Here is a 14,828-nt window from a genome sequence, read left to right on the forward strand (position 1 = left end):
AATGTTGCCAAGGACACAGAGAAGCCAGAATGCTTATACCTACCCATGAAAGTGTCAAATAGCCAAACCCACTCTGGAAATCTCTCACAGTTTCTCATAAAATAAGCACATACACTATGACCTAGCAATTCCATGTCTCCTACATGCCCAAGAGAAATCAAGAGAAACACTCATAAAAGGCTTATGTAAGAATATTCATAGCTGTCCTGCTCACTGGACTGAAAAGCTAGAAACATCCCAGGTGTCTATCTGTTATACGAGAATGGAAACAAATCATAGCACACCCATAAAATACCACTAAGTAATAAAAAGGGAAGAAGTAATACATGGGACACCATGAGTAAATCTCAAAAAGCATTATATTGAATTATTGAGGCAACCACAAAAGAGTAGAGTTGGAATGTTCCATTTCTATGAAATCCTAGAATGGGAAACTCTAGTCTTTGGCAGAAAAATATCAGAATAATCTTTATGTATTTGCCAAAACTCAACAAGTGTGCATTTAAAACACATGAGGGGTATCAAAAGAAAGTTCCAAATAAGAGGAAAAGGAATTGTCCCCACAGGCTGAACTCAAGTAAACAATGCTCTTTCAAAGTGTGCTAACATCTGTAGTTTACTTTAAAATGCACAGGAAGGCGATGACTAATGAATGACGTCATCCGTGGATTCCCGTTAATGATGCTCTGACTATATGATAACGATCCCACAAGCTCACAAGGGAACTGAAAACTTACTAGTGGTAACATGGCCAATCATAAAATCATAGCACAAGAGCCACGTATGGTGGCACATGACTTTAACCCAAGAACTCAGGAGGCAGAGGAAGGCGGATCTCTTGGTTTGAGGCTAGTCTGGGCTGCGGAGCATGTTCTGGGACAAGCAGGGCTACACAGAGAAACCCTATCTTAACATAAAAAAGAAAGTAAAAGAGATCAGAGCACACACCCAGGACTTGTGTGCTCATGCAGATGCTGCTACAGACAGCTTTACCGTGCTGCCTGTTAGTCATATAAAAGTACAGCAAAGTCATATAAAAGAACACTGGCAAATAGATATAAAATGCAGTGCTATATAACGATAATACCTATGTTAGACTTTTGTGTATTTACTATGCCATACTTTAACATTATTTTAGCATATAATGTAAAAGGAGTTGTTAAAGTATTTACTCTTATACAGTTCCATCTGTGATGGCCTGGTACACGCATGGTGATACCATGTCCTGTGATTTCACCAAGAGTTCAAGCTGAACACTGATCTATACTGTCCAGATTTGTGACATACATTCCATGATGTTCCCATTATGAAACATCCTGAGGCCTCACTTCTCAGAACTTGTCCCTGGTGTCGAGTGACACAGGACTGTGTCTATGTGGTGGAGATTTAGCATCAGCAATAAGCAGAGTGTTCATAGTATAATTTCCATGGGAGCCTCTTCATGGAAGGTGAATACATGAATCATTACCCTCAGATCCTTCAAATCTTGTTGCATATCTGACAAGTTTTATAATCTGATATAGATAATGCTTCACTGTGAGGCAAAATCTTGGCTCTCCTCAATATCCAGAGGCCTCTGTAGAGCTTTCTAGACTGATATGAGTAGAGAGGGTAGCAGTGGCAGGCCCACCTGCAGAAGGGCACAAGGCAGAACTTCCTGGGACAAGCCAGTATAATCCAGGGCTCTCCTCCCTGCCAAGCCACATCTGTACTCCCCATGCCAGTCTCATGAAGTCTCTGAACCATGCCTGCTACCTATACAGTACAAATGAAGGACAGCCTTGGGTGACCTCACGGTGGCTTCCTGCTTCATAGAATCAGGAAGCACTCATCCCTTCTTTCTGCATGTCCCCACCTGATCCTGTGTACTTCCCCTGAACATTATCACTAAGAGTGGATTCATCCTGCGCACTGGAGTCTGAGTCGCATGGGAGCAGAGTCTAGCTACTGCTGTGTCAAAGCCTTGTCTGGTACACAGGGAATACCAGAAATGTGTTGGTGGCAATAGCTCACCTCAACAGAAAAACCAAAGTGTGGGATTTAAGTGAAAAAGCGCCAACATATGGAATGAGTAAATCCTGGCTGTGTAATGCAGAAAACTGTTCTAGAGGTTGTTTTAGTTCCTTTTCTATTTCTGACAAGACGCCATGACCAAGACAACTTACAGAAGGAAGGTTTGGGGCTTACAGTTTCAGGGGTCTAGAGTCCAGGACCATCATGGTAGGGGGCATGGCAGCAGGCAGGCTGGCACGGTGCTGGAGTAGTAGCTGAGAGCTTACATCTTGAAACACAACTCTTAGGCAGAGAGAGCTAACTAAGTATGACACTCCTCCTCCAACAAGTCCATACCTCCTAATCCTTCCCAAACAAGTCCACTTGCTGGGGACCAAGTAGTCAAATACATGAGCCTATGGGGCCATTCTCATTCAAACCACCAGAGGTTAATAACTAGACAAGAAAATACTTCTATTTGGAATACCGCCTTGGCACATCTCAAATCTATCCTGGACAGTTTGCAGAGGGTACCAGTTTGCATGCTGAGCATGCCACGCTCCCATGATGGAAACAAGTCCTGCCATGTTATCTGGGAAAGAAGCAAAACTGGGGATGATTTGCTCCCAGCTGTGAAGAAGTTTCCCAAAGCTGATTTCTCCCCATGTCCCAGAAAACACGTGCAAGGTGTTTCACTAATTTGTACAAAATACCAAAATACTGAACACAACTCTACGACCATCAAAGGTGCAGACTGAATAAGACAGTCAGATTGTGGCATGTAGCCAAACAGTGGTGGTGCATGCCTTAAATCCTAGTACTCAGGATTTAAGAATTCTGTGAATTCGAAGCCAGCCTGGTCTACATGGGCTTGTTGCAGGACAGCTAGGGCTACACAGAGAAACCCTGTCTTGAAAAACAAAAAAAAATTGTGGCATGTATACATGCAGAACTATTACGACATGTTGCAATGAAGCTGCCTGGCTACTTAAATAGATAGTTTAGGTAAACCATAGAAGCAAAATCTCAGGAGAAAACAGAAAGCTATGGAATACATCAGATATCATGCCTTTCCAGTTACAGTCAATGTACTAAAAATAAATAAAAACAACCCAGCCATAGAGTCCCCAAGCTGGACTAGCTGGGGTCAAATCTTAGCCCTGCCACCCACACACCATGCAACTTTGAGAAAAATACTTGACTTCTTCACCTCAGTTTCTCCACCTGTAAAATGTAAATAAGAGCCTGCCTCAGGAAGTTTTAAGATTGAAGCTCACATAATAAAAATTAAAGAAGGAATTTGGGAGAAAGGGTAGAACCAGAAATAGTTTAGGTCTTAAGTTGGGTGGTAGGCACATAAGCTTCCATTTTACTGTTCCTTACTGCACTTGCAAACATCAGATACTAAACTTGTCAAGCAGGGAGCAAGGTGGCCCATGCCAAGGCTCTATCAACAGACCCAGAGTAAAACCCTTATGGAGCTAAGGACGCTGTCCTGGGCGATGTGTACCTGGTGCTCAGCTTGTCCCTAGCGGTTGCAGTCCAGTTCTGGATCAGCCCCAAGATTGGGTTCTTCTTATACCGCTTGTTGTACTGGGCCAGCAGTTCCCGGGCCACGACCTGCACAGAAAGTTTATCCTGCATCAGCCGTGTCTCACAAGAGTAGGGACTATCAGTGTCCTCAAACGCTGCAGTCAGATCAAGTCCACCTGCTATTAGTAAGCTCTTTGGAAAGAAAATTGAAGACCCCATCCTTCTGGGGACCTCCATAGCCCATGGTAGATACGTGGCATTTACCAGTCCACTCTGCTCCCACCCCATGGTTGAGTCCAAACTCTGGAGAGCTGCTCTCTCTCCCTTGGCTTCTGCCAGCCTCCCACACTAGCCTTGGGACCAGCCATCTCTTAGTCGATGTATCACGTGAAATCTGCTTCCACTAGCCCAGACATCTCTGTTCCCTTTTCTGCCTTTGACCTTCTCTGGTCCATTAAGCCTTTGGAGAATACTATTAAAATATGCTAGGCAGTGGTGGTGCACACCTTTAATCCCAGTGCTCAAGAGGCAGAGGTAGGTGGATCTTTATGAATTTGAGGTCTGCCTGATCTACAGAATTCGTTCCAGGACAACCAAGGCTACACAGAGAAACAGTATCTCACACCCACCCATCCCCCACAAACCCCCCCCCCAAACAAAGCAGTCTGTCATTATCCACCAATTTATCAATATCTACCCCTCCATGACTTTAATGTTGGAATTTTGTTTCAAGACACTGAATACTGCTGCAGATCCGTCCAGAGGTATCTGTGGGTCAGCCACAAAGGAGGCCCAGCTGACAGTGCACAGCTAGAACACCATGCGTGAGTGGTGTAACTTGGCTCAACCTGCCACTGACCACAGCCCCTATAGGAAGAATGAGTTCAAGCAGAACCAGCCAAACCTTGAACCACACTGCCTAAGCTCAGGCTGTATGGTAACTACAGTCCCACACTAACAAATGGTTGTCAAGGCACCAAGCCAAGGGGTGCGGATTCACCTTTTCTTAGCCCTCAATTCTAGAAAATGTTCCTCGTTATTTCACAGTAGCATGCATATTCTCTCTCTCTCTCTCTCTCTTTCTCTCTCTCTCTCTCTCTGTGTGTGTGTGTGTATGTGTGTGTGCATGCGCGTGCATACTTGAGTAGGAACACTCACCCATGTGTGGGAGTGTGGAGGCCCAAAATAAATGTCAGGTTTCATATCCATTGCCCAACCCTTGGCCTTTTCTTTCTTTTTTTCTTTTTTTTTTTTTTTGCCACAGGTTTCCTGGTTGAACCTGGAACTTGACATTTTGGCTAGGTTGGAGGAGGAGGGAGCAGCTCCCGGGGTCTGCCTGTATCCATTCCCTGAGTGATCAGGTTAAAGATACACATACACACAGTCACACCCAACTTTTACATGGGTGCTGGGGATCTGTACTTAACCCTTATATCAACACATTCAGACAGCATTTTCTGTTTTTGATCACGGAAACTACATCTTCACGCAAATGAACGCAGGGCTCTTAGAGAAAGCCACACTGCTCATGGGAGAGATGCTGGAAGCTCTCAGAGTTTTTTTCTTTATTTCTTTATTATTTTTTTCTTTTCTGTAGGAACTTTGTTAGCACTGGTGAGTGAGACCAGGTATGCAGCACATGGGACAACCTCATCCAGCAGAGGGCTACACTACCTGCCATGTTCTACCACAGGCCATGTTCAAATGCTGGTAGGAGCCTGGAATCCGACTCCATTACAGCGAAGCTGTTGGGTTCTCTGGTGCCAGACTCTGGGAAGACTAAGCTGCCTGGTGAAGGAGTAAAGATAGAGATCAGCTTAAGGTCAGCACACAGTGACACAGCCATTCTCTCCTTCCCTGCCGATGGCACTCTGCAATACTCTCAGCTGTAACTGGTAACTGTAACTGTAACTGTAAGCTGTAACTGCTTAGGCCTTGGCTGTAGTCATCATTTGAGGCTGTCCTGGTAATTCTCCGTAGAAACGCAGGCATTGCTACATCTTACTGAGATTTTTATTTTGCTTTATTATAACTGATTTCCGGGCATCACGATGGCTCAGTGGGTAAAAGCACTCACGGCCGACTCTGATGGCCTGAGTTCAGTTCTCTGCAGGGTGGAAGGAGAGAACCAGTTGCTCCAATTGTCCTCTGACCTCCCACTTCTCTGGCAGGAAGCAGAGGAAGCCCTGCAAGAGTGAAGCCCTCAGTAAAGAGTAAATGTCCGCTGTTGATACCAGCATGACCATGCCAAGGACCGCAGAGCTTCGGATCCACGGGGAAGTGGTAAAACCTTCCCCATGGGGTGAGGCTCAGCAAATGCAAAAGCCTTCCCTTGGGGTGTGAGTGCAAGTGTTGGCAGTGCGGGCAGCAAATGGCTTCTTCCAGCCCCACCATGTTTATGGACAAAACATGGCTCTCCTTTAGAGAGATTAGCCAAATCTCCCTCCTTAACCCAGTCGTGTACAGTAATCCCAGACTCCTTGTTTATCTGCAATAACCATGCCTCCCTTTTCAATGCTATACAGTAAACACTCTGGTTTCCTGGCTGCAGGTTTTCCAGCAGGGAGCCCCAGTCCACCCTAAACCAGGACTTTTGTCTGTGTAGATGTTATTCCTTTACTCACTCACACCTCCTCATCGGGTCAAGTCTCTGGAACTCTGCAAGGACGTGACATTTTTTTGTTTGGTCCCTTGATGCACTGTCTTGAAGTTTCAAATTTATGTCTTTAGGGGCCAGAGAGATGGCTCAGAGGTTAAGTGCACTGGCTTCCAGAGGACACAGGTTTGATTCCCAGTACTCATCTGGCAGGTCACAACCTTCTGTAACTCCAGTTCCAGGGGATTGGACGCCCTCTTTTGGCCTCCGTGGGTGTGCAGACATACATACAGGCAAAACACTTATACACATAAAATAAAAATAAATAAATATTTTCAAAAATAAGTTCTATCTTTAGACGGACCATATGGCCAAAGGTTTTTATCTTAGGATAAAGAGGGTGAAATGAAATATGAGAGGCCAAGTAACATGAGCATTTTCAAGCCAGCTACAGCTATATAAAATAAGCGTGAAAACCAAACATTGCCAATAGCGAGAGAAACAACCAACTCTGAGTGGAAGTGGAATTAAAAAGACCCAGCAGTCAAGCTCAAGGTTCACCGCTGTCTTATGAGGACTAACATTTGCAGATTTTGTTCTGTTTAATTTATGATTGTTCCAACTTGATCTCCCTCTAGTTCCAAAAGCAACATCATTCCAGCTATTACACACTGGCTGTTTCTGATTTCTGCCCACTACAGTTTCCCCTAAATTTACTGCCCCACCTCAGAACAAAGCAATGCTGGCTGCTGTGGTCTCCCTGCTGCCTGGAACGTAGGTATCAGGAGGGCAGATATGTTTGTTCTTCACCAGCAGACAAGGAACAACAAACTGGAGAGTCCCAAAGCCACTGGATTCAAGTTCGCTCTCAACTGAGGGAAGTGAACGGGCACGTTCCCATACTAACTTCACCACCTCTCTCCAGTCCCTCAGTGACACCCTCTAACTCTGTCACTGCTGAATCTTTCTGATTTAAGCGACTTAAATTGGGAGTATTAAGTCACCCTAATTAGAATAAAATTAGAATGATATAATAATCAACTTCCTCCTGCTAAATTTAAAAGAGACGAGAAAAATGCCCCCTGGCTAGCACCACAGAAGCAGATAATCCACTTGCGGGTCTCTACTTCTTTTCTAGACCAGGAGACAAATCAATATGCTTTCCAAATGGGTTATTTTGCGCAGCTGATGGCTCCGTGGTGAGAGTCCAGGTGTAAGCAGACTTCCTTTTCTGTGCAAATATCCAACTACGCAACGCAATGAGGGGGTTCTGCTTGGGCTCACAGTTTCATAGCAGAGGGCATCGCGGGACAGAGCTGCACGGATTTGCACAGCAGGGCAGAGCTGCACAGAGGGCATAGAGGGGCAGAGCCCCAGGCATCACGGTGGCCAGAAAGCGAGGAAGAGAGGAGCCCACTAACTGACTTTCTCCTGTCCCCTGGTCATTCCAGCTGGGCTCCAGGCCGACAGGATGGTACAGTCAAGGGTCTTCCCTCCTGGATAATCCTCATAGGCATACCCAGGTGTGTTTTGATAATCTTCCAGACAGTTCTTAAATCTAATTTAGCAGAATGATCCCCTAAGCTAGTGATAGATGCTCTCAGTCACTGAGATTCAGGGGCTCTAGATCCAATACTTTATCAGACAAAATAACAGACAAGGCCAAGCCAGGTCAAAGGCCTGAGCTGAGCCTGAAGCCAAGCTGAGTATTTCCACCTGTGAAACCTGTCCCTGAATAGACTGTAATAGACTACGCTTTATATTTTTATTGTATTTCCACTATTTTTGCAGCTTCCCATTTAAAAACCATCACAGATTCACAAGAAGTTACAAAAGTAAAGCAGTCCAGAGACATGGAGGAATGTGACCTCATCTGTGACAATAGTGCTTCTCAAGACCAGGAAACTCCACAGCTGATTTATTCACCCGGATTTTATTTACAGTAGAGATTTCGTTATTTCAAAAAATATATATCCTTTTCTTTCTCTCTTTTTTGTTTTTTGTTTGTTTGTTTATTTATTGAGACAGGGTCTCTCTGTGTAGCTCTGGCTGTCTTGAAACTCATTCTGTAGAACAGGCTGTCCTGGAACTCATAGGGATCTCCCTGCCTCTGCCTCCCAAGTGCTGGGATTAAGGGTGTGCACCACCACTGCCTGGTTTAAAATATATCCTTTTATAAAATGAAAAATTTTAATACAAGTGGTTACATCTTTCTCCAGGTCCGCTGTTGTCCTTATATCAAAATCTTCTCAAGGAAGGTTGTGATACAGTTTTTGCCTGGGGATTATGTCTGAGGCCACTTACACTGCTCTCTGGTTCTGAGCATGAGTGAGTGCCCTGTTTTCTTGCATATCTAGCCAAGAGTCCTTTCTTAAAAGTTGGAAATGACTGAACAGACAGAGCAGACATATATAAAGCCCCATCCACAGAAGAAATCAAGCTAACCTGTAGCCAACATTCAAGACTATAAATGTGAGTAACTGTATGGAAAGATGACATCAGTAACACACATTTATAATAAATATTGCATGCATCCTGGAACACCAATTGTAGAAAACCAATATTTTTTTTAGGTCAAATTGCTTTTCAAGGCATCTAGAAGCAACTTTGCATTTCCACAGGCTAAGGATCTCACTGATTCCTGCCAGGTACCGTGAGCTTGGATTAAAAAGTCTAACAGGGAGGGTTTGCTGCCAAGGCAGAAACATTTGAGCCAATTAGAACAGAAAAATATGACTCGGAGGAGAAACTTGTAGATAATCACCCTAGAAGGGAGAGACAGGCACCGGGCCTCCCTGGGGCCTCCCTGGGGCCTCACTGGGGCCTCACTCAGTCTGCACTTGTCTGCACTGTGTATGGTGATGGAGTCATACAAAGCAGTAGTTCTTGTGACTTCACAGATCTAAACAGTGATACAAGTACAAAATAAAAAGGGGGTGTCTTTTGCTAACCTCTAGAGGGTGATCAGAGAACAGAAAACCAAATGGGGGGCCCTTTTGCTAACAATACAGTGCTACTGCCTAGGCCTCACCCCACAAAGCCGGCCCTGGCCCTGGGAGTTTCAGGTGGGACTGTCATGTAGAATGTAAGATTCATGTTAACATTTAGACACCCAAATATTGCATTGATGGAGGAGGGTCATCTGTCTATGTGTTACTTTCACTGGTTAATAAAGAAACTGCCTTGGCCCTTTAATAGGACAGAAAATTAGGTAGATGGAGTAGACAGAACAGAATTGTGGGAGAAAGAAAGCAGAGTCAGGCAGAAGCCTCAGGCAGTCGCCATGACTCTCCTCTCCGAGACAGACACAGGTTAGGATCTTTCTGGTAAGCCATCACCTCGTGGTGCTACACACATTAATAGAAATGGGTTAAGCAAGATGTGAGAATTAGCCAATAAGAGGCTGAAACTAATGGGCCAGGCAGTGTTTAAATGAATACAGTTTCCCTGTAATTATTTCGGGTGTAAAGCTAGCCAGGAGGCCAGGAAGCGGCCCGCTGCTCCAACTACACTGCATGGCATATATGCTAAAATGTCATTTGTCCTTATTCGAAATGCACATGGAATGGAGTGTCCTATAATTTACCCAGTTCAGGGGCCACCTCGGTGTGTGAAGGTCAGAAGAGAGAAGTAGGTGCCAGTCTTCATCAGGCACCATAGCGATCTACTTCTCTTAGGTGACGGGTCACGCAGGCAAAAGGAGAACATTCAGAATCCTCAGGGCAGAGAGAGAGAGGAGGGAAAATCCCTAAAAGGGAGAAGAGGAAGGAAGGGAGGGGAGGAAGGGAGCTGAGGAGAGGTGAGTTAAACTGATTTGAAGTCAGCGTGTAAACCAATCTGTGTGCTTCAGAGTAATTCCTGACCCTTAAACATGTACCTGATATTTTAAGCAGAGTAAAGTGATTGTTCGGGTTCAGAAAAACTACACATTTAAATAGAATGGAAGTGATGAGATTCTTGTTATTTTAGCTAAGTCTGGACCCAATGTACCTTATATTCTCCGTTTCTTCCTGATTAAATGAACTGCAAGTTAATGGTGTCCTTCAGCCTCCCACACTTATGGAGCACCTACTATGTGCACAGTATCTACTGCTTATGTTTAGTGCAGACCAAACAGATGAATGAGACACACCTGTCTCTTGAGAGCTTCCGAGGGAACTTGGGAGGTCAGCATTGTACACTGGACTGGTGGCACACCAGCAAGGACATGACAGGCCCAGAAGCTCATGGGGTGGAAAGTTGATCCTTACACTGTGAGGAGCCAAGAATACTTCATGCAGGAGGAAGAGTTGATTTGAACTTTAAAGAGCAGAGAACCAACCTTTTCCTTCCTTCCTTCTTTCTTTCTTTCTTTCTTTCCTTTCTTCCTTCCTCCCTCCCTCCCTTCCCTCCCTCCTTCCTTCCTTCTTTCCTTCCTTCCTTTCTTCCTTCCTTCCTTCCTCCCTCCCTTCCTCCCTCCCTCCCTCTCCCCTTCCCTCCCTTCTTCCCTCTCGTCTTTCCTCCTTCCTTAATTCTTTATGTCACACTTATGATGGCAACAGCCTTTCCCTCTAAGCATCTACTGGGGCTCCCTTCTAAATTCTTTAGACAGAAGCTCATTTCATGTTTGGGCACTGTCTAATTAAGAAAACTCAAGCGTGTTGCCAGGGTCACGGAGCCGGGAAGGGCAAGGGTTGGAACTTAGACCAGAGTACACGTTTTTACTAATTCTTTACCCAAAGTGCACCTACTGTGTGACAGGCATAGTGACAGGTGCCAGGGTTCACATCGAGGCAGATGGCAGAGACATGGCTCCACAGTAGGCATGGAGGTGGCAGGTGACAACAGGTCACAACAACGCAGGCACAGAGAGGTACCACCATCACATTGCCATCATCGGGCAGGGTGGGAAGCACTTCCCTCCTCAGAGGGCAGAGGGGCTTCTGGGAAAGCAGCTTTGCTGTTTTCTGTTGGAGCTCCTGACAGAGATTCTTTGAGTGTAACATGGCAGTTATGGTTCGATGCCTGTGTGTGCAGGTCTGTGGGCTGTGCTGTGTGGCAGTAGAGGACAGACTTAGAGAGTTTGCCCAGGCCTCCCCCTCCTTAGTCTTCCCCTCCCTTCCCCTTTGCCTCCTTCCATCACCTGCATACATGGTTCATACAGTCTGGGTTCTGCAATAGTATGTGACTCACACCTTCCACCATTAGAGCAGGGCCACATAGCACCTCTTCATGGGACTTGCTCACACTCTCCTTTGCCAGAGAACGGCTGGCGCACTAATGTCTGGTGACCAACCCAGCTCACTGAACAGAAACCAAACCCATCTTTGGTGTAGGGGACAGACACAGAGTTCATACACACAGAACGGCCACAATACAACACAACTGCGTTCATGCTCTGCGCCCAGCAGTCTATGGCAACACAGAGTACAACATACAATAAACAACGCTATGTATACTATAGGTGATGCCCCCATTTTCTAGGAGAAGGCCAAACTAGAGATTTCACAACATGAATAAAACAGAGGCAGGCTGTCTAGCCTAAGCGAGCTTTGTCCCTCTGATACCTCCTGCTCTGGACTTCTTAAAGCCACTGTCAATTCAAGGGACTTATAGTCATGACAGGCCTCTCCCAGGAATGTCCTAGATCTAAGGACAGGAACCTGTGAGGCTCAATCCTGGTCATTTACCTTCCCAGGGAGCCACAAATCTCTTCCATCAGCATCCAAAGATTGTGTTCAGGGTAGAAACTTCCAGAAAAAATTATCAGTTTGGGAGCCAAGGCCTATGCCTACAACGTGGGTGGCACTCACCCCTCCTGGTAGATAGTCTCAGTTTGATACCACCATGCCAGTCATTCCACATGAAAAATATTGTGTTCATCATTTGAAAACCCGGAAATTCTGAAAGACCTGAACTGAACCCTCATTCCCCAAGACAGCTATCAGAGAGCTAAGCAGCAACTGTAAGTCCCCAGGAAGAAGGAAAAGGACCTCAGGCTATCTACCTCCTCCCCACACTCAGAGGCCCTGGGCCTGCTGCACTGGCCCCGAAGGTAGAGAGCAGCACTCAGTCATCCTCAAGGACCCACACCAGCTGGTTCAAGGAGCCCAGAGTGTGGCCCTGCCCCTCGGCCCTGGAAGTTCTGCTACCACCTTAAAGAGTCTGCTTTGTGTGGCCGATCAGTTCACCCTGTGCCATGGAGGCCATCTGGGGGGCAAAGCTGCTCTGCTGTTGGCTGGTGCCGACACCCCCACAGGTTTTCAGTTTGGGTCCAAACCCTGTCCCATTGAAAGGCAGAAAACATTCATCCTCATCCCTAGCCTTCTGCAGAGCCAAAGCTCAGACATGTACGCATGGCATCCAGAGATACCAGAGAGGAATCTAGAGAGGAGTCATGGGGTGGGGTGGGGAGAGGGGGCGCTTCCTGAGGCTCTGTCCTCCTTCAGATTTGAGGTGGCTGCTTTGAGAACCCAGGAAGTGACCCAGGAACTACTACAGTGTCAGTTCAGTGGCACTGACCTCTGGGAGAAGGGTCAGACCTCCAGGACAGACAGGCTACAGAGCTGGCTGGCCCTGGGGTCCCCATGGAAAACAATAGGCGTTTGGATGTTTAGCCACATTACTGAATGTATTGACTGATAGACCCACTGGTTCAGACTAAACTCTCCAGGCAAATGAGAGTCCCTGACAAGCTGTAGTTTCCTCATCCCCACCCCCACCCCCTCTCAAGCTTTCCCTGTGCGCATGTGCATCACTTCCACCAGGTTCCTGTGTCCATCCCCACTCACACCCAAAGCCTGGCCATGACCACAACCCCAATGTTACATGTGTATAATTGTTAGTACTCAAAATAAAAGCAAATGAAGTTTAAAATGACAAAATAAAAAATAAACAGCAAGGAGACTGCTGGAAACAAATCCTCTCAAACTTTCTTGAACTTGAGTAAAATGTGGAACCTTCCTGGGGTGGGGGGAGATTAAACTCCCCTGCAATGTTGACTTTACTTGTTTCAAATTATGTTACTTAAACATGCTCAAATGTAAAACTATATATAAATACCTTATGTTTATAGAGCTGTCCAACTATAAACGAGAAAATTAAATACAAGCCATGCTGCACACAGCAATGAATCTCACGCCAACTGCCCCAATAGCAAGGGTTAGAAAGCTTGTGGCAGAAATGTGGCCCTGCCGCACTGTGGCAGAGCTCCGGACAATGCGCTCTAGGCTCTGCCAGCTTGGGAAGAGGTCCACCTCCTCCCCCTCTCTGTGCCCTGTGAGGGCCTCTTACAGCAGCACACCATGCTGTCCCTTGTCCTTTGGTTTTTCCTTGGCACACACACATTTTTTTCCACTTAAATTGGACCTATGTCTTTTCTCCCCTCATTGTTTTCTATTGATTAAGGTGTTGGGACTTGGTACAGAAAGCTTACAAATTCCACAGTCCTCCCTTATTCACAGTGACTGTCTAAGACTTCAATTACCCATGGGTCTATCTGTAGAAAATATTAGGTGGAAAACTTCAGAGGCAGTCTAAAGTTTTGACAATAACTATTACAGTATATCATTATTAGTGTGTTACTATTATTTTTAGCTAATCTCACTGAACATAGCATATAAATTAAAGGTGCGTGCACCAAGGAACAAACAGCATAGCTAGGGTTTGATATTCTATGTACAACTCATGGCTTTAAGCATTAACTAAGTATCTCAGGATGTTCACCCTGTGGGTCAGGGGAGGTCTCCTGGATGGCAAGGAACTATGTACAAAAAAAAGACAAAGATTGGAAGCTCATGTGAGTCCCTGGTTGGATGGTTGTTATTCTAACAGTTGACATACCCTACTTAGACTGTTTCTGTTTAGATTATCATCAAAATTAAAATACACAATTAACACAATCCTGCCAAGGACCCACAGGCATCAACTGTGCAACAATGCTAAAATCAACCTTGCTACAAAACGGTTACAGTCAGTGTAGAAAATGAAGGCATCTCTCTGGAGAGCAGAGAAGCAAAGATAAAAGAGTGGCTTAGATTTGGAAGGTTCCCTTTCTCCAAAAGTACACACATTGAGTCCTTAAAGAGAGCTTTAAATATTTAGACGGTATAACATCTGGTTTTGAAAACTGGGTACCAGCTTTGTGTATGGGTCAATGGACTTGGAAAGAGAAAAACAATGCCATTCAAACTACCTTGGTCAGCATTTAAAAAAAAAAGTCCCTCTAATTTCTGGAGAGGAGGTTCACATTTGGAATTGCTTGGGATCCATCCTAGCCTTAAGCAGATCTTGGAGACATCCTTCTATGTGCCCATGCCATCACCTTAGCTTGGGTGTCTGTGGCTTGGTCCCAGGCACAGTTCTGGTTGCCCTACTCTACCATGGCCAAGTCTCTGGAGCCTCTCTGGCCTCATTTTACACACCCTTACTTCCCACCTTGTATCTACTCCTAATATTTCTCCTGCTATTACATTACGGACAATTCTATGATGTCTCCCATCTAGATCTTAGGGAAAGCTTTCGAACTATTTCCCCACCCATCCCCAGCTCTGTGGATCAGGAAGACCCTTGGCCTTCCAGGAGGCAGGAGCTATGATCTACAGCAGAGGCCACCAGCCCAGATCCTGTTGCAGACCAGATCTCAGTCCTTTAGATGGACGATGTGACCGAGCTGATCCCATCTTCTGATGTGAGAGATATCCTTATCCCAGAGTTGGGTCCTTCAATA

General features: G+C 45.5%; 1 protein-coding gene across 1 annotated transcript in view; it reads right to left on the reverse strand.

Annotated features, from left to right (window-relative positions):
• Acoxl (acyl-CoA oxidase like) overlaps positions 1-14,828 on the reverse strand; it is a 257,337-nt gene that overhangs the window by 80,264 nt on the left and 162,245 nt on the right. Inside the window, exon 13 of the mRNA XM_038330539.1 lies at positions 3,503-3,612. Coding sequence (XP_038186467.1) covers positions 3,503-3,612 — 110 coding nt within the window. The remainder of the gene's footprint in view (positions 1-3,502; positions 3,613-14,828) is intronic.

The sequence above is a fragment of the Arvicola amphibius genome, chromosome 5 (genome assembly GCF_903992535.2).
Source record: "Arvicola amphibius chromosome 5, mArvAmp1.2, whole genome shotgun sequence".
In the NCBI taxonomy this organism is placed as follows: Eukaryota; Metazoa; Chordata; class Mammalia; order Rodentia; family Cricetidae; genus Arvicola; species Arvicola amphibius.